Source organism: Ambystoma mexicanum, chromosome 3q (assembly GCF_040938575.1).
Source record: "Ambystoma mexicanum isolate Mex_15411 chromosome 3q, UKY_AmexF1_1, whole genome shotgun sequence".
Classification (NCBI taxonomy): Eukaryota; Metazoa; Chordata; class Amphibia; order Caudata; family Ambystomatidae; genus Ambystoma; species Ambystoma mexicanum.
In genome coordinates this window covers 201,764,497-201,785,127 of record NC_090926.1, presented here as the reverse complement: position 1 = coordinate 201,785,127, position 20,631 = coordinate 201,764,497, and the positions used below count along the sequence as shown (strand labels likewise).

General features: G+C 51.1%; 1 protein-coding gene across 3 annotated transcripts in view; it reads left to right on the top strand.

Annotated features, from left to right (window-relative positions):
• Nucleotides 1-20,631, top strand: part of NEMP1 (nuclear envelope integral membrane protein 1) — a 984,307-nt gene that overhangs the window by 778,989 nt on the left and 184,687 nt on the right. For all 3 annotated transcript variants that reach the window (XM_069653551.1, XM_069653552.1, XM_069653553.1), the window contains exon 7: nucleotides 7,139-7,364. In XM_069653551.1, the coding sequence (XP_069509652.1) occupies nucleotides 7,139-7,364 (226 nt within the window). The remainder of the gene's footprint in view (nucleotides 1-7,138; nucleotides 7,365-20,631) is intronic.

Sequence of the window (20,631 nt, the reverse complement as noted above, 5' to 3'; positions counted from 1 at the left end):
GGAGTTGTGGTTCAAGATCGCCCCTCTGTTGGACTTCCTTCTGGATGCCAAGAGGGCTAAGGCCCTGGAAATCTTACAGGAAGGTGAGATTGCCTCGGACCATGCCATTACGGTGGCTACGGACATCGCCGACACCGGTTTCCGTCAGTTGGGCAACGGCATTTGCCTGAGACGACGAGGATGGCTCAAGGCGACGGATTTCCGCCAGGACGTGCAGACCAAGGTTTTGGACATGCCCTTCGATGGGAACAACCTTTTTGGCAAGGTGGTTGATGAGTCCCTTCAGGCGATCAAGACGGAGACGGCCCGTGCACTGGGTGTGCTCCAACAGCGACGGCCGTCCTTTCTGAGCTCCGGAGGCAGACAGGGTGCCTCCAAGGGAGCCGGCAGCAGCTCCTCTATGTACCGCCAAGCGGCAAGATCTTCGCCGCAGGTCTACAGGGGACGCGGCAAGTCAGGTGGATCCCACCGTCGTCGCCAAGGTGATCAAGGAGGCAAGGCGGCCTCCAAGCAAGATTGAACCGACCGTCGGGTCGGGCCCCCGCCGAAGCACCCTGGTGGGAGGCCGGCTGGCGAGGTTCGTCGGCGTGTGGGAGTCCATCTCCACCGACCGTTGGGTGCTGGACGCCCCGGCTCTGGGGCACGCCCTCGCGTTCCAGAAGAAGTGCCACCACATTCCTCCCGTGGCCAGGAAGCAAAATCACGTCCCTCAACTGCTGTTGGAAGTAAGGGCGATGCTCAGGAAAGGTGCCATCGAGCTCGTTCCAAAGAGGCTTCGGGGCTCCAGAGTTTACTCGAGGTACTTCCTCGTAAAGAAGACAGGAGGATGGCGTCCCATCCTGGACCTGCGACGACTGAACAAATACATCAAGGCACAGAAGTTCCGGATGGTCACCCTCCAGCACGTGCTGGGACAGCTGGAGGAGGGATATTTCCTGTCGTCGTTGGACTTGGAGGATGCGTACTTCCACATCCCTATTCTAAAGACACCGAAAGTTCCTCAGGTTCGTGGTCAAAGGGCGGCACTACCAGTTCAAGGCCCTCCCGTTCGGATTAAAATCGGCACCCAGGGTGCTCACCAAGTGCCTAGCACCGGTGGTGGCACGGCTGCGCCTACAGGGGATCCCCGTCTACCCCTACCTGGACGACTGGCTCATACGGGCAAGGACAAGGGAGCTCGCCGTGGAACACACTGCAAAGACCGTCCAGCTGCTCACGGACCTGTGGTTCTCCATCAACTTTCCAAAATCCCACCTGGTCCCGTCGCAAGTCGCCCTATTTCTGGGGGCACAGCTCGACACAGTGGCACGGCTGGACTCACCGTCGGAGGAAAAGGTCAGGAGCATCCGGGCAAAGTTGCAACGTCTGCTGGCCACAGACGTGGCCAGAGTGAGGTCTATGAAGTCCCTCCTCGGAATGATGTCCTGCATTTATCTGGTGCGCCACTGCAGACTTCGGATGCGGCCCTTGCAAGAATTCCTCGACAGAATTCGTGGATCCAGCCGACGGCCAGCTTTGAGGACAGGATCCCGCTCGACGAAGCGTTCCGTCAGGCGATACGATGGTGGGGTATCCGCTCTCATCTGACGGCAGGAACAGGTTTCCTAGCCCCGGCCCACCAGGTGACGGTGACGACGGATGCCTCCCTGGAAGGTTGGGGAGCACACACCGGGGGTCTCCACGCGAGAGGCCTTTGGCTCCCAGAGGAGAAGACACTCCACATCAACATCTTGGAGCTCCGTGCAGTGTTCTGGGCCCTCCCTTCCGTCCCTCAAGGGCAAGGTGGTGAGGATCTTCACCGACAACACACCATAATGTTTTACATTCGGAAGCAGGGCGGAACCAGATCCACTGCCCTATCCAAGGAAGCCCAGGATCTGTGGCATTGGGCCGTCGCCCAAGGGATGTTTCTGGTACCCTTTCATCTGGCAGGGATAAAAAAACACCATTGCCGACTCACTCAGCAGAGAGCTGCGCTCGTGCCACGAGTGGGAACTGCGCCAGGATCAAGTGGACCAACTCTTGCGAAGATGGGGCGAACCCCAGATCGATCTCTTCGCGACGGCGGCTTTCTCCAAGTGCCAGAGGTTTGCCAGCAGATTTCCCCAACCGAGGAGCATGGGCGATGCTTTCTCGTTCCCCTGGGACGGCCTGTTCCTTTATGCGTTCCCGTTGCTACTCCGGCTCGTCAACCAGCTCAAGAGGTCCCGGTGCAGGGTGATCCTCGTCGCACCGGCGTGGCCGAGGCAGATCTGGTTCCCGGACCTTCTGGACTTGTCAGCGTCCACACCAGTCAAGCTGCCGACGGACACGGATCTTCTCTCCAGAGAAGGAGGCGCCATTCTTCATCACGAACCAGAGTCGCTGAACTTGCTGGCCTGGCTCCTGCAGCACTAGAGTTTGGAGGATACAACATCCCGGCCGACTGCAGAGAGGTTCTTGCAAAGGCCAGGGCATCCTCAACTCTCAAGTGCTACGCACATAAATGGAAGAGGTTCTCTGTCTGGTGCCGTGCACAGAAGATTAACCCTCTACGGATTACGGCCCCTCAAGTATTGCCGTACCTACTGTCTTTGGCCAAGCTGGCCTATCTCACGCTTCCATCAAGGTACAGCTGGCTGCCGTCTCACGTTGCACCCGAACTACAGGACGGGCGTCCTTGTGGTCTTATCGACTGGTGAAGGAATTTATGAAAGGACTGATCCGATCATTCCCGCCGGTGAAGGCCTCTGCCCCGGCGTGGGAGCTCAACGTGGTGCTAACTAGGCTCATGGGGGGCCCCATTTGAGCCTATGCATTCAGTGCCGTTGAAGTTTCTGTCATGGAAGACAGCATTCCTCGTGGCCATCGCCTCTGCACGACGAGTGGGAGAGATCCAGGCCCTGTCTTGCAAGCCTCCATACTTGACTTTTCACGACACGAGGGTGGTGCTGAGGACGCACCCCTCCTTCATGCCCAAGGTGCCGTCGGACTTCCACCTCAACGAGCCCTTGGTGTTGCTAGTTTTCTTCCCGTCGCCTTCGTCGCCGGCTGAGAGGACTCTGCACTCGCTAGATGTAGCTAGAGAGCTGAAGTTCTACGTGGACCGCACAAAGAGTTTTCGGAAGACATCACATCTGTTTGTGAACTTTGGACCTTTGAATCAAGGGAAGGCTCTCTCGAAGACTTCCATTTCCAGATGGCTCTCCGGCTGCATCATGCACTGTCACCGGTTGGCAAACCGACCGTTGCCAGGCCGTCCGAGGGCCCATTCGACCAGAGCGATCACTGCTACTACGGCGTTCCTGTCTGGTGTGCCCCTGCTCGACGTCTGCAGGGTTGCTACGTGGAGTTCGACGCACACCTTCACGAGATTCTACTGCGTCGACCGGGATTCCAGGGAAGAGTCCAGAGTCAGCCAGGCTGTGCTGCGCAACCTGTTCGCCTAAGGTGAGCCTGGTGAGGAGGTAAGAGTTGCTTCATTTTGAGTTGTTGTATTGCTGGATATTGAGCCTTTTGCCACCTCCCGTGGTTGTGCATGTGTATACCGCTATGTATTCTTATATTCATGAGCATGTGAATCCATGCCAGACCCCATGCTGGAGAAGGAACAAGTTACTTACCTGTATCTGTTGTTCTCCAGCATGGGTCTGGCATGGATTCACATGCGAACCCTCCCGCCTACCCCTCTGCGGCTCTTCACTTGGTCATACTGCCACTTCACGTGCTACCAAATCTGAGGATGGCTGCCAGGGGCGGGGCTTAGGGGGAGGGCAGTCATTGGCTGGGGGCAGTATGACCCAGAGACCAGTGATTGGTTACTACTGAGAAAGACAGATCAGAAAAGAAACTGATTCTGATTTTTTCTATACCGAGGATTCCCGGCCTGACGGGGAATATTCATGAGCATGTGAATCCATGCCAGACCCATGCTGGTAAGTAACTTGTTCCTTACTCCCTTTGAGGTTCTGAAGAAGAGAACAATCTGCATGGTCAGCTACAAAGAGGAAGCCTTGGCTTAGGGCCTAACTGATGAGAGATGGCAGTCTAATTGGCTAAGAAAGGCAGTTGTCTGATGGCACCCCTGCAGCTTGGTCTCGTTGCTTATGTGCTGTTAATGAGCTGAATGTCCAAGGTTGGAAGACAGTGCCAACCAATCATGAGGGTCTAAGTTTGATGGGACCATACATTGTTGCAGAAGCCTATCCACTGCTGGTGTTATGCTATTAGCAATATTTTACATAGTTGGAGGTTATTCAAGGCATGCCTACCAGATAAGGGGCAGCCAATGATGATACGAACACGTTTATGAACTATATATATGTATGTTCCCTTAACCAATCCCTCTGTTTGATAGGTTTTTACTGTTTGCCACGTAGGATGACATCATAGCTGACATACATAGAGGTATAAAGCCTTTTGTGTAATGGAAATGTGCTGTGTGTGAGCTACAATCTGTTTGCCCGATTTCCCTGCTTTATTGAATTGATAAAGTAATATTTTGGCATATTGATAAGTTATGATATGATGGGTTATTTATAACGTGCTTAATACCCAGAGGTTTCTAAGCGCGGACCCAGGGCTCGAACCCGTGTTGATCCGTGTCCTCTTGCTTCCAAGACTAGCACGTTGCCGCTGAGCTATCCTCCCGAGATCTGAGGTCATTTATGTGGTAATCCCATTTGGCACTTGTAGCGCTCCAGTTGCCATTGCATAGCTTCAAAGGTCAAACTGTAATTTTCTCTGCTTTGTGGACCCTCTGAATCTTACTGTGAGAGATCCTTTTAGCAATCGGAATCCTGCTCACTCCACCATGAAATTCTCCTCTCTGGATGGGGCAGGTTTGCAACAGTGGGGGGGGAATCTGTGGGTATATGACCTTTGTGGCCCTTAAGACTGGGTTAAACTTTAATGTTAAAGAGCTCAAAGATGCTCTTGGCACCGAATGCTGTCCTGCCTTCATCACCACTTGCAGAGTGTTTGTTCTCTCTGACTACATGCCATACACTACCTCAGGATCTGCAACCTTCGGCTCTACAGATATTTAGGACTTTCTCCCATAGTCACTCACCATTAACTGCTGGCTGGCGGCTAGGGTGGATAGCAGTTGTAGTCCAAAACATCTTGAGAGCCAAAGGTTTTAGATCACTGCAATACCTGAAAATGTAGTGGGGAACCAGATCTCCATTCCTGTGCTGTCTGGCAGTAAATAGCTGGCAATACTGTCTTATGCACAGAGTACTACCAGCAGCCTCTCAATTGGCAGGCGACCACAATGTACAATCATTGTGCAAAGTGCAAACCTGCAAGTTAACATCTTGGGTCGTACCACATGCTTTCTGCAAGCTTTGGAAGATTAATTTGAGCATGCAGTTCTTCAGAAACCATTTTTTCTTAAATGTGCTGTTCTGCTGTTGAAGCATTTTTTTTATTTCATGTACAGATCATCTTCCTTCTCGGTTAGGACGCTTTGAAATCTCCTAGCAGTATGGATTTAAGGGAAAGTAGGCAGTAGTACATGTTACCATAGTCACTATTGTACTCCCAGTCCATAGTCTCCTTTCCCCCCCATGCCCCTCTAACCATCCCCTTAAGTTGCCCTGCTTTACCCTGTTTTACCATGCTGATAAAAGGACTGGCGTTTGTAACAGGCAGTATGCACAAGGGAGGGGCTGTGCATGCAGCATATGCCACACTGTGTGCACTACACATTGTTTAAAAAACAAATAGTTGCTGCTCAGTTTCAAGTTCCAAGCCCATCTTTCGGGATACATCATCCCATAAGTATGGAGGAAAGGGGAGACTATGTACCGCAAGTACATGAAGTCACTACAGTCAGTGAGTAACAAACGCACTCTAACACTCTACTTTACTCAGGCTCCTTCACTGCAATGTCTTTAAATATGATACTATACATCTGAAATGCCTGGCATCTGGTAATTTTCTGTGGTGACTTTGTGTTCCATTTGTGTTTACATCGAGGTTATTACTGATAATCCATTGCAGTGCAAACGCTGAATTAAAATGTAATTCATGTACTGCTGTAGTGTAGGCATGCACTTTACAAAGCCAATGTGTCAATTTCCCCGCTAGTTCATCCATTCTTTCTTATGGACTTGCTTGCACTTCTTTCTGCACCTCTACATTGTTTTCCTCTTCGTCTATATTTTCCCCATTATGTTTTTAATACTTTAATTCTCTCCTTTTTTTCCCTCCCGTTTATATACAATTTCTACAAACTACCATTCATGGTCTTTAGTTCTTTCTGTTTACTCTTCAGGTTTTTACCTCTCAGCCTTCATGTCCATCTCACCTGCCCTTAGTTTCTCGAACCATTTTCCCCTTTTTCTCTGCGTTTCTTGTAATCCCCCCCTCTATTTTTCTTTCCACATTATTTGCTTTTTCTTTTTTCCTTTGCTTCACCAGCTTTCTTAGATTTTTCTTCTTCCTTCGTTATATTTGCACCCTTTTCCATCACCTCTGCCGCCACAACCCATCACTATCCTGCTGTTGAAGGCCAGATTTCTGTACGCCATTCTGGTTGGAGATCTGCAATGCTAAAGTGAAATGAGCAGGCTATGACGAACAAGTCAGTGATTTGCCGAGACAAATGTATTAAATTTAATGCCACCAGTGGAGACTGGTATTCCTGTTTTGGATCTCATAGCAGATCAGGTTTGCCCAGATGAGCCTGCAACTTGCCTTGAACACGCAGACGACATCTAACTAAAGGAACGGACTCTACTTGTGAACATCCATACTTATTCGTCCAAACCATTTTGTCCTGTGAAGCACAAGACCCACAGTATATTTAGCCCAATGCTTTTGCATTTTTAAGTCTACATCTCCTCTGCTTCCTTTAAAATGATCTTTGCCCAGTGTAGGTTCCATAGCAGGCTACTGTAAAGCCTGAATTTTTGCCACAATATTTCCTGATGGTCTTATTGTGATACTGTAACACACTTCTCTATGGAATATACAATATAGGAGATAATTGATTTTGCATGGTCCAGGTATTATTCAATTGACACTCTGTTAGGCATCAAGTTTGTATGCTGTCCTATGGTTTCTGTGGCCATCTTACATGGCGAAAGGTAGTCTCTTCCTTTTTATTTTATATGCATGTTGCCATTTAAGTGTTGGTCTTTCTCTTCTGCAGGTTATATGGTTCTGGTGGGATTCATCAGCTTCGCTATATGCTACAAATATGGTCCCCTGGAGAATGAACGCAGCATCAACATTCTCAGCTGGACCCTTCAGCTGATTGGCATGCTGCTGATGTTCCTTGGCATCCAGGTTCGACACGTTGCAGTCACCTTAATGGTCATTGCATTCTGCACAAAGCACTTGGAATATCCAGTCCATTGGATACAAACGGCATACAGGTAAACCGCGTGAAGGGAAAGGCAGTAGAAATTCAATTTTTCACCACTGTGCCGAAAGATTCCTAAACTATCAGTAGCAATGCTATTCCAACACATTGGTCAGTGGTTAATTCCCATAATGTTCTGATGCATTCAAGGTAATACATATGTGATTCTAAAAAAATCTGTACTTGATTTGCTCCCACTAATGCATATCTGACGTTAGTGGTTAATTCTTACACCATAGCTAGATAAACTGTTGCAACAAGAGATAAATCACGTAGGGGAACATTTTAAATCCACTGGTAATATGGGTATACACTTATACTTTAGTGGCTTTAGTTCTATACAAACTAGACATCTCAATGCCGTGCAACTACCTACTATTTTCTGTACCCAATCCCTGCTGCAAACCGTGTTTATTTTGATTGCAATATTCGGTCCGTGATGCTTGTTCAGAATGTCATTTTTATCTGAATGTCCTATTTGATTGAGCACGTTTTCATACTCCAAATTAAGTTGGAGTGAGTGCCTTCACTAGGCTTCTAGTTGTACCACAAGGCAGGCCAATATGCGACCCACCCTTTTCCTCTTGTGTTTCTGTGATCTCGTGATGTAAAGTTTGGCTATATAGCTGTACTGGTAATATTGTTCTGTAAAAAGTGACCCTACCAAGATTCAAAAGTTGAAAATAGTCTCAGGCCATCAGGCTGCACCCTGGAACCTTTTCAAAAAAGTCTCGTCATGCCTTTTGAAGAACCTCACTTGAACACTTTCTGCAGCCCGTGCGGCTCCGACTATCCCAAAATGCTTGCATACAGAGACCAAGTTCAGTGATGCTGTAGCAAGACCCTGTTTCTTCTCATGCAAACCAATTTACCAGTCTACCCATGAACAGTCCCAACAGGGCAGATTAGCGTTCTGGATTTTTCCTCCCAGCTGAGGTTATTCCATCATGGTGTTGAGAGACAGTTGTGTCCAAGCCTCTGCTTTCTGGAAGTAGCTCCTCAAATACTCCAGCGTAGGCTTTTACAGTAGACATTTTACACTTTGTTTCTAAAGGATGCCGTAGAGGTGGTGTGGCCTCGGAGTGAGGTGAGAGAATGTATTTCCACAACTTCTTGGACAAAGGTATTGAAAGACGAGGTGACAATTCTAGACCGAGGGTGTCTTAGCAACTTCCTACTCTAAAGATGTGAGTGTAATGCAACATACAGTCCGCAGCCTCTTGCATTCAGCGAAGAGATTATCCAATGACTTTAGTCCTTTATGTAACTGCACATGGAGGTAATAGGACATCATTATTACACGCAACATGCTGCAGTTTCACCACTGGCTGTGCTCTAGAACCACCCTCGGTTCTCCTGTGGTTAGGGCTTAGTCTCTGACTAGCCCTCTAAAGGCACCCATCTCACTCTGCAGCCTTTAAATTAGACACCGCACACCAATAGGGTAACTGACTATAGTTGATATTTGCATATTCCAGCAGGAAACATCCTAGGCGAACCTACCCGCCTCCTAACTGATGTAATGTATGTTCTATGCCCCTCAAGCACATATCTGTGGACCAACGACATTTTTCTAGACCCATGCTCTTACTCCTCAAGCTCCTGTAAATGCATTTCTGCCAGTGGCTAGATTGCCCAATCCTAAATAAGAGACAGGTTAGTAACCTATTCTTTACTGTTTCCATTGTCACCTGTCACTTTGCGCACAAGTTTATTTGCTTTGTATTTGGATTGTGTATCTATGCTTTCTGAATAAGGCGTTGACCAGTGTAGCTTTAAAATCTCCATTCTGATCTGTAGGGAGGCATTTCGGTTAACCTGCTCTTAGTCCTTCCTTCCCAACCTGGTTGGAATATCAATGTGCACTGTAAGGCCGGCCTGGAAGCCATTATAAAAGATGTGCTGCCATGCTGTGGGCTCTGCATGTGGCATCCAACACATACAGACCCTGACCCTTGTAAAGCATCCAACCGTCCACATTAATTTCTTTTTTTTCATCCAATGCATCAGACCAGCGAATATTTTGGGGCTGTTCTCTCTCCCTTTGTCAACTGTGGTGACTTGTCGCTGCTTTTGACACACTGTTTACTCAACCACATTGTTGTTGTTCTTTTAAAAAAATACTTTGGTAAAACCTCTGCTCTGATGCATATGCAAATTACACTGCCCCCATTCCGTGCTGCATGTTGTACATCACTACATTCAAGAGATATGATATGGCATTTATAACGCGCCTATACACAAGTGTTTACAAGATACATTGGTTGTGGCATGTATTTTGCCTCTGTGACGTATATCGTAAATCCTCCATCCCATGAGCACTTTTGCTTTTTGCTGTGATTTAACTCCTAGGTTTTTGGGGAAAAGGCTCAAGGTTAGGCCTTAAAATGGCTGGTAACTAGTATGCAGTTTAATATGTGAAAGGTTGCATGTTGGCAGGCATGCGTAATGTCTTTTCAGAAGAGGGCACAGTACTGAGTCTGTCAGTGGCGCTGGCACAAAGTTGCCTCCTGCTCTAGGGACTTTGTCCACTTGATTTAAGGTTAACCATCCCTAACACCATTCCCAGTTAGTACCTCTTGAAGGGAAACCTTTAGTTGTTGGATCAGAGATCCTGTGGTACTGGATGACTAATTCCTTTGTGATAAGGTCACAAAGTTGCTGCAAACAGCGGCCACAGCTTTAGACAGTCATATAGGCATTGTTTTTCCTTTAGTTGATTTGGTGTCTTTGAGTATCGAATCTTCTGAAACCTTGCATTTCGCTCTTGGTTCTGCACGTTTGGGCTTAGAGTTCAGCTCCGCCCATTGCCCCGGTACCAGACATCAATACAGTGTGTTCCAAAGGCTTCCTCGTGTGGTAAAATGGGGAAACCTCCTTTGAATGATAAGCCCATAGGTAGAAGTGAGTGGGAGCTATTTGGAGCAGAGTTCCACTACTTCCACCATTTAGTAACTTTTCTTTTTGAAGTCAAAGCATACGCCTTCATTTTACCACCGGACAGCGGTTGCAGCCAAACTGAAATCTGTTTCATGATACGTTCTCAGAGCCTGTCTTACATCTCAATCTGACTTCATTTTACTCATCAGACAGAAGATGGAGGAGGTCCTGCTAACACTAACAAACACCATCTTCCCCTGATTTTTGGAAAACTTCTCAAATTATCTGAGATTAATTGCTTTGATGATGCAGTTGATAAAATCCAATGGAAATGTCCTGAACCTTTATATTAACATCCGGTGTCTACATGGGATTGCCCCTTTATGCCACTGGACAAGTGTGCAGTTATAATGTTGGGTCTTGGTGACCAATCACTTGGACTTCTGTTACACTCCTTTGGAAAACTTCAGGACCACAGACAATCTCTAAGACACTGTAAAACAAGCAAAGTTAAAGACTTTCAGTCTTGGTATCGATGCCTTGTAATAAATTGCCAACTCCTATTCATAACAGTGCACGTGGCAGGCCCTTGTTGACAAAAGCTGCTGTTTCGCTAGGTGTAATTATGGGTTCTAGCAGAATTAAGATCGAGAGTAGAGGCGATTGATTTCACATAGGTCATATATAAATAAACTGACTGACCAACTTGGAGAAATTAATGAAATACAATAGAGGACCTCATTTGTTCTGTTCAACCCACTTGGTTGTCAACCTGGCCCATCCACAAACCAAATGTTGCAACTTGCGTCCTCCCGCAAACCCCACCCATAGTTTCACTTTGTTTATTTGGCACACTTCTACTACTGGTTAAGCCTAGCTTTGAAGAAGGTAGGATGTTTTTAACATCCTCAGCTTCTGTAATAGCGCCTACTACCACCTCAGTTCACTCTTCGAAGCATAAAAAGCTTAGAAGATAGACGCACATAATACTCTTCGGATTTTAGAGAATTCTTCTCTTTTGGTACTGAGCAGCCCCTCAAATGTTTCCTGGCGCCCTCACTTTGTTTCACAAATTCCCTGAACCTAGTGATGATTTTTTTTTTTAACTTGTTTATTTATTAACAGCACACAGGAGCAAGCATGATAAACTCACATTTGTTACAGACGACAAATGACATTTGAAATCCCCCCCCCCTCCCAACCCCTACGCCTGCAGACGGCATTGTTCCCGGGCCTCATTCCATTCCGCCAGGTGGCGAGCTGTCCCCCATAGAACGGAGAGCGTTCGCGATCAGGCGCGGCTCAAAAGTAAGCACCGGATATTTCTGGTCATAGTCTAGGACCGGGCCCCAGACGTCCAAGAAACGATAGTCTGCCCACCTTCGATGCCGTGACCTTTTCAGCTATTAGGATGTCCCAGAGTTTGATCCACCACAAGGGCATGAGGGGGCCTTCTGCAGTTTTCCAGGTGCGGGCTACCGTGATTTTGTCCGCCAGCAAGAGTTGAGTGGACAGCGTGGCCCTCCTCCCCGTTCTCGGGTAAGCGTCCGGGTGCGGGATCCCAAGGAGGACCTGTTCAGGAGTTAGTAGAATAGTCACTTGGGTAATGTCTTTAATAGTGGCGAGGCATTGGGTCCAAAACTCCTTTACCTTAGGGCAGGTCCACCACATATGGAAGTAGGATCCCAAGTGGCCACATAAACGCCAGCAGTGGGGGTCCAGGGCTTTTTGAAAGTGGTGGAGACGTAAGGGGGGGTAGTACCATCGCAACAGCAGTTTGTGGGCGCATTCCCGGTTGGTGATACAGCGGGATGCCGTGCCCGTCCTGGTCCAGATATCCACCCAGTGTTGGTCCTCTATAGTCGTCCAGCAGTAGCTTGTAGAGGGCGGAAATCTTCCCTCGAGCAGGCAGGTCAGCCGCTGTGAGTTCCAAGGGAGTAAGAGGCCGAGTTGCTGCCATCCGGGTCTGGGGGTTGGAGCACCAGTGTCTTAGTTGGGCATAGGAGAATCTGTCCGACTCTGCTAGCTGAAAGGAGGATTTACATTGTTCGAAGTCTAGGGGGGAGTCTCCTGCGAAGAGCTGTCCCAGCGTTTCAAGGCCTCCTGCCACCCAGTTTCTGAAGTTCGCTGGATGAGCTCCCGGGGAGAAGGCCGGGTTGTGGAAGATCGGGGAGAGCGCGCTCAGGTCGTTTGGGATGCCTCTGTATCTGCAGGCCCACTCCCATGCCTTTTAACGAGTTTTTCGTGGCCGTCAGCACATCTGGCCAACTCCGACGCAAAGCGTTAGGGAGAAACGGGAGGAAGTGAAGAGGCAGGGGTAGGCGCGATTGTTCGATGTCCACCCACTTTGGGCGACCTGAGGCCAGTCCCCACGCCTGGAGATGGGCCAGCTGCGCTGCGATATGATACTTGTGGAGGTCCGGGACCCCCAGCCCTCCCAGTCTAGCGCTGGCCATCATCGTTTTCGGGGGAATCCTCGCTTTCTTGCCCTTCCATATAAAGTCAATCAATTTCCGTTGAAGCTTCATGATGGGGGGAAGGGGGATTGAGACGGGAAGGGAAGCACAGGCATATAGGAAGCGGGGAAGGAGATTCATTTTGCAGGTTATCTGGCCCAGCAGGGAGATTTCCTGCGACCGCCAGCGCGTGAGATCCTTCTCCAGTTCTTCGAAGAGCAGGGGGAAATTGGCCTGGTATACTTTTGTTGGTTGTGCTGGGATCCGGACCCCCAGATATGGGATTGCTTGGGAGCTCCATTGGAACAGGCCTTGCTTCTCCAGGGCGATCCTTTCGTCCGGGCTCAGGCCCACACCGAGGGCTATCGATTTTGAGAAGTTGATGGCGAATCCCGCTACCTCGTCGAAGCTGCGGAGCTCCCCCAGAGCAGCCCTCAGGGAGGATTGGATGTTTGTGACGGTTAGCAAGACGTCATCCGCGTAGAGGGCGATCTTATGCTGGGTGGCGCCTATCTTCGGGCCACTAATCGGTTGGTTTGTCCGGACCCGTTGGGCCAACGGTTCCATGACCAGGGCGAAAAGCAGGGGGGGACAGGGGGCATCCCTGCCTCGTTCCGCAGGTAGGAAGGATAGGGTCCGACAGGCAGCCATTAACCCTGAGCCTGGTTTTGGGAGCTTGATAATTTGCCAGGACCATTTTTCTGAAGATTGGGCCAAAGCTGAAGGCTTCGAGGGTCAAGGTAAGAAATTGCCAGTCTACCTTGTCGAAGGCCTTGGTCGCGTCCAGGGGCAGTAAGGCCAGCTGCTGGGAATTTCTTGTGGTCACCTCTATGAGGTTCAGGGCTCTGCGAATGTTATCTTTCGTGGACCGGTAGTTGATGAAGCCGGTTTGGTCCGGGTCTCTGATGTTCGGTAGGACCGGAGCCAGACGGTTAGCCAAGATTTTCGAGTAAATATTAGCATCCAAATTAAGCAGTGAAATTGGTCTGTACGAGCTGTTCTCAAGGGGGTCCTTTTCGGGCTTTAAAGCGAGATTGGTAATGGATTCCTGCATGGACGGAGTGATTGTTCCGGTGGTCGCAAATGAATTGAAGAGGCGAGCCAAGGGAGCCACCAATTGGGGACGAAAGAGTTTATAAAATCTGGTGGTGAAGCCGTCCGGGCCGGGGGCCCTGGGTTTCAAACTCTTTATAGCCTCTTCCACCTCCTCCTCCGTGATAGGCGTTTCCAGCTCCTGGCCAACCTCCGGGGTCAGGCGTGGAAAAGGCCGCCTTACGGATGTATGCACGCTGCGCATCCAAGTCCCTCGGGACCGCTGTCATAGTCTCGGATTGATGGGCCGTGGCTAGCCGGATTTTCTCTTGGTCTGCATAGTGCACCGACCCCTGTGGGTCGCGAAGGCCCAGGATGGATTTCCAAGTCTTCTCCCTAGCTAGCTTGCTGACCAGGAGCTTGTTGGCTTTGTTATTGTGGACATAGTACCATTGTTTGGTCCTAGCGAGCAGGTTCGCAGTGGTGTCGGCGTGGAGAGCCTCCAGCCTCTTCCTCGCCATTTACAAGGCTTTGTAGGATTTCGGGGACCAGCCCTTCTGCTTGTGGACCGCTTCGGCTGCACAAACCTCGGCCTCCAGGGTGTCTCGGGTCGCCTTCTTCTGTTTGTGAAACGCGGCGCCTTGGGCGATCAGTTCCCCTCTGAGCACCGCCTTCATAGCGTCCCAGGTGTTGGCGGGGGACGTGTGCTCGTTAAGGTTCTCCGTAAAGAAGATTTTGATTGACCTGGCAATCGCATCTCTCACCGTCATGTCCCCCAGGATAGGGTCATACAAGGTCCATTGGCGATGTGGAGGGGGATCCGGGTCGTGGACTCAGAGGGAGAGCGAGACTGGGGCATGGTCCGAGAGGATCCGGGGGCCGATCGTGACATCATCCGTGAAGGTCAGGATCCGGGGTGAGGCCAACAGGAGATCGATTCTGGAGAAAGTGCGATGTACATATGAGTAAAAAGTGAAGTCCTTCTCCTCCAGGTATAACACTCTCCAGGTGTCGACGACATGAAGCGTGCAGAACAAGTGGAGCAGGGCCAGGGCTAGCTTCTGGTCCCTGGAGGTGGAGGGGTGAGATCTGTCTTTAAAGGGGGCCGGGGCCCCGTTGAAATCGCCCCCGATGACAAGTTGTCCTTCAGTGAACGGGAGGAGGGTCTCTTGCCGGTCCTGGTAAAATCCATCTTGGAACTCATTTGGGGCGTATGCTGAAACGAGAGTGTAGAGCTGGCCCATAATGATGCATTTGACGGCCACAAAGCGACCCTCTCGGCAGTGCAGGACGTCGAGGACTTGGGGGTTCAAGCCCGCAGCCAAAAGGATAGCGGTGCCACCCTTTTTGGTGCCATTGGAGGCTAAGAATTGTGTGGGGAAGAGTCTGCTTCGGAGGTGCGAAAAGTCCACTGGAATTAAGTGTGTTAACTGCAGGAAAGCGATTGAGGTTCCGTCGGATTGCAGCCTGTGTAGGATGGATTTCCTCTTCGGGGGGGAGTTCAGGCCCCTAACATTCAGAGTGGTGAGTTTCAGTTGCTGGTGTAGGGGCTGGCTGTCCGAGGACCTTTGCCGCGGGGGAGGGGGATTGGGAGGGGTCTAGGTTAGCCATAGCTGCGATGTCAGCAGAGGTAGGGCTCCTGTGGCTGATGGTTTTTACCATAGTCTCCAACGGGAGATCCAAACTTCCAACTTCGGCCTCCAACAGGAGGACCTAACTGTGGCCGGAGGGCCGATTGATAACTATCGGCGGGTCCCCCGGACATCCCAGGCCGGCAACCGGCGACATGGTTGAAACTTTCTCCAAGGGTAATACGATGACATCCACCTTGGAGGAGGGTATAGGCTGCATGGGGTCCGCGCAGGTTTAAGAGAGTATCGCTAGTTTCGGTGCCGCTTGATCCTTAAGGGAAGCGTGGGCCATCATCTGGGTTTGCTAGATCTCTGCACTTGTGACCAGCGGGTCCGTTTCTGCATGGGGGAGCCAGGCTCCAGGGCCGGGTCCGGTCGAGGTGGGAGGGAGGGCTCCGTGCTCTCGGGAGAGCCCAGCTGTAGAATGGAAGCCGCATCCTCGAGGTGACTGATGGTGCGAGGGGTGCCTTTATATGAAAATTGTAGCGCCGTAGGAAACGGCCATCTGTAGCGCACCTGCTGGTCTCTGAGAAAAAGGGTGAGAGGACGGAGCATTCTGCGTTTTTGGAGGGTTAGGGGCGATAGATCTTGGAAGATTTGGAGTGGGGATCCCTGGAAGGTGAGCTCGTCCTTTGTGCGGCCTATCGCAGTGATAGCCTCTTTAGTGGTGAAGTAGTGGACCCTCGTGATGACATCTGGGGGGAGAGTCTGTGTCAGTTCCCCAACGGGGCGCATTCGGTGAGTGCGGTCAAGTAAGAGTTGCGTTTCATCCAAGTCCGACAGTAAAGATTGAAAGAGGGTGCTGACATATTCAGGAAGTTCCTTGTCTGGGATTGATGAGGGGACCCCTCGGATCCGTAAGTTATTGCGCCGAGAGCAGTTTTCCATATCCTCTTGCTTGAATTCGAGGATTTCGGTTTTATCCATTAATGCTTGGATATTACGTTGCATCTCCTTCATTGAGTTAGAATGGTCCACTGCCAGCTCCTCGACCTCCACTATTCGGTGTTCAACGTTGTCAATCCGCTGTTCGGTTTGTTCCAACTTGGCTGTGAGTTCCGTCATGCAGTTCCGGAATTCCGCTTTAATGTCAGACATAAAGACCTGGAGGTCTTCCTTGGTGGCCAGTGTGCCCTTCACGTCGGAGGCCCTCTGGGGAGTTAGATTCGGGGGGTCGGTTTTCTTCCCTTTCTCCGGGGCCTGCAGCATGGTGGCAATGTCAGTGCCCCTCGATTTCACCACCTTGGTCATGGCTTAAAAGGGGGTGGGGGGGATATGCTCGCTGCCAGGGGCCACAGGAGCCTAAGGTGGCGATAGAAATGGAGTGGGCCGGGGCGCCCCAGGAGATTTATTAGGGAGAAAAGGCAGGAGTGCCTTCGCGGAATAATAATCGTGTCATAAGGAGAAGCCACACAAGGTGAGAGGCCCAGATCCAAAGCAATGGGGTGGAGGTGGTTCCGCTCCGCCGGTGCGTGGCGACGGTGAGCAGGGGCGCCCCAGGAAGCTGCAGGAGCACCAGAACCACCGCAGTGGAAGCGGACCAATGTCAGTAGGAGGTGGGGGGGCAAGATCCGGTAGGCCTCAGGGATGGTGGCGGGCCTCCGGGCAAGCCCCCGGGGGAAGCCAGTCGTGGATGCAGGTGGGGAGGCACAGGGTCCACCTCACTCAATGGGGACAGAGGCGCTCACCTGGAGAGTGACGCGTTGTCGGTTCCTCAGGGTGCCGGCTGCTGGGCGGCGGGTCCGTCGGGGCTTGGAATGCTTAGTGGGGCCAGCGGTGCCCGCCTGGAAAGTAGAGCGCCGACCGCTCTGGAGGTGGGGGCCGCAGGCACCACTGGTTTAGGGTCCGCCGGAGCTCGTCTTCCGGGGGAGGCCCCGCGTCACCAGGCCCAGGCGGGAGGGGAGGATGCAGCGCTGTAGCTCTCAGCGTTGGAATGGTGGCCGTCTCAATCGAAGAAGCCGTGCAGATGAGGGGAAGGGATGGGAGAGGCGGCAGGTACTACGAGAGTGCTGTTACATGTTGGATCCACACTGCCCCTCCCTGCATCAGGCAGAAGAGCGCCAACGGGCCGCGGCGGCAAAGGGCCCCAGTCGTGGCCGCCATCTTGAATCACGGCGGGGAACACCACAGAGAAGTTCCAACGCAGCGTTTCCACTCTGCCGCGTTAGGGGCCAGGAATGTAGCCACGGGTGCAGGAGTCGTTCCGCTTCAGATCCCTGCCAGGAGGCTGTTACAGCATAGCGGGAACCGGTGAAAGATCAGTCAGAGCCGCGGACCCCAACGGAGGCCATCAATGGAGCAGCCACATCCGCGGCGCTCCAGGCCACACCCGCCCCCTCTCCCCCCCCCCCCTAGTGATGAATTTTATGTTTCGAAGGGATTGTGAGTTTAACTGCTGGGATAACCTCAGGTGTTTCCCAATATTCTCCTTTGTAATGCCGCATGAAATGGCACTACAGGATCCTCCTGTGGACCTTTGACCAAGATGTCTGTGAGGTTGTCTTGCTGAAAAGCAGGTGAGGGTGTGAACCATCCCATAAACTCTATTATCCTTGCCATCAAGGTTCTATAAGGGGTTTCAGCATGTTCCCCTGGGTCTGGTGTGGCAAATTCCACTTCTGGGGAAGTGTCCAACCCACTTGCTTCCTGTAGGGTTTCATGGAGGTCTTTCAACCTACCTTCCTCAGAGATAAATTCCTCTAGTGCAGGAGTTGCAGATCCCTGCAACTCCAAAGGCCTTTCCTGATCTGAATCCTTCCCTTCTTCATAAATAGAAGATAAGACCCTGGAGTGGTCAGATCTTGAAAATGGTATAAATCCCATTTCCAGAGCAGACGTTAAAGGCTTCGAAGCCATCGAAAAAGGCGTTGAGAAAGGTGGTAGAAGCCTCGAAGTCGAGAGTATCAGGATTCTACTCAAGGTTGTCGACAACATTCTCGTGCTCGAGGTTCTGGGTATGGCCACTGGCTGTGAGGTGGCTGTGGGTTTGTCCTTTCTCAGCGTCGACATCGGAGACAGCGTCGACTCGACTGACCTGTGCGTCGAAGAACCCTTCGATAACGCCGATCTGTGTGTCGAAGGGATCCTTGACGACAGCGTTGAAGACGCAACTTTGCCTTTACTCGAAGGTTCGTGACGCTCTCGAGTTACTTCTTTCGCCGGGTACTGCGACTCGCGGCTTTTTGATTTTTTGGGTCTTTCACCCAGGGTATCACCCTCAGCAGTCTTCGAGGGGGTCGAGGCCGCTTTCTTGAAGATGCTTAGCATCTTTTTCCTGAATTCCTCCCACTCAGCCTGAGAGCTATGTTTTGTGGGACAGGAGACCGGGGAAAACGGAAGAAGACGAAGACGAGGAAGGGGATCTTCGTCTCTTTTTTGAATGCTGAGATCTCGAAGAGTGATGGGAACTGCTTTGAGATCTAGAACGAGAATGTCTTTTATGATGGCAAGGAGACGAATGTCTCGACTCCGCCGATGAAACTTTCGAAGAAGTTTTAACTGCCTTACCTCTCTCGAGCTTCCCCTTACGCTCCTTCAAGGCTTTCGCCGTCATGGACATGCAGTCCTCGCACTCCGAAAAATGGTGCTAGATTCCCAGGCACCACAAACAGATCCTGTGAGGATCCATCAACAACATTTTCTTTCCACAGTCTCGTCATTTTTTGAAGCCAGACCGTGGATTCGTTGGTTCGGGTGAGGAAGCCATCGAGTAAGAGTCGTTATTCACGAGGAATATATCGATATATTTGACTGAAGAACTGAGCAACGATATTCCGAGGCCCCACGAAGCGCGGAAAAACGGAACTGCGCAACGGACGCTGCACAAGTTTATTTATACGCGTGGTGACGTTGGCGCCGATATGGAGGCCTTGGAGGGACATCGGCTCGAGGGACATCGACGCGCAGCGCCCTCTACTGAAAAAATAATTCCGAGGCCAGCAAGCTGGGAGATGATCTATCAAAGATGAGGAATACGTCGGAGGAACATCCCATCGAAAGAACGTTACAAGGTAAGAATTAACTTGTTCTTCTCCAGCATGGGGTCTGGCATGGATTCACATGCTCATGAATATTCCCCTTCAGGCTGGGAATCCTCAGTAAAGAAAAAATCAGTTTGTTTCGTTTCTGAACTGTCTTTCTCCTAATAACCAATCGCTGGTCTCTTGGTCATACTCCCCCGCCCCCCTCACAGCCAATGACTGGCCTCTACCTAAGCCCCTCCTCTGCCAGCCATCTTCAGATTTTTACCGCACGTTCAAGTGTTGGGAGTCCTCGTGCTATAGCGCTCGAGCTTTTACTGCGTTTTGCGATTTTTCAAAGAGTTTAAACTCATTTTTTTCGGTCCATCGAGCCTCAAGCTCCACCGTTTGTACTTCCGATCAATGGGGACCAGTTTTGGAATTTTCTATGCCCCTCAAGGGCGAAGTTGCCGGCGAGTTTTGCTTCTTGGCGGATTCCGGAAGATCTTTGAGGCCTACCCCGCGTGGACATGGCCCAGGACAAAGGAAACATGGTGCCCGGATCCAAGCTGTTCAGGAGCTGCCCTGGATGCGGATTGCAGAATGTCTTCAAGGAGGATGAGCATTTTAGATGTCTCTACTGCCTTCACGTAGACAAAACGTATGTGGAGAAGGACTGTGCGTTTTGCAAGAACCTGTCCGAACGGACTATGAAGGATCGGCATATCCGACTCACCAACTGGCTGGAAGGGAAGAGCCCAGCAGCAGGTGAGAAGTCAGAGCGGTCTTCTAAGATCTTTGAGGGCGCTCCGGCGACGGGGGCCCAACAAAAGGCAAAGCTCCGTGGACCGGGAGCGCCGATGGGTCGGGCTCCTCGGCTACCAGGCAGGGCGCACTTTCACCGACGCCATCAACCATGAGCCAGCGCTCTGGCTCGGGGAAGAGGAAATCTGAGAACCCAGGTAAGCTTCGGGAGAAGCCCCGGTCGATCCCGACAGACAGCTGAGGGGGAGCGAGGTGGTGGCCCTACTCCCAAGGTGAAGGCCTCAGGCGCACCCAAAGTCGTGAAGGCCCTGATTCACCCGGCTAAGGCCTCTATCGAGGGAGTTGTGGTGGCCCTGGCGAAGCCTGTGGAGGCTACCCCAGTGGAGGCGACCTCAGGGCCTAGAGTTTACCTGCCACCTCGGAGGGAATCCTCTTTTCAGCCCATCGAGAAGACCCCCATGAAACCCCGGGTGGAAAAATGGGGGGCCCCGGTGGCCATTACGGACACATACCACTTCTGAAGAGGAGCTGGCTGGAGTCACTAAGATCCTGAACAA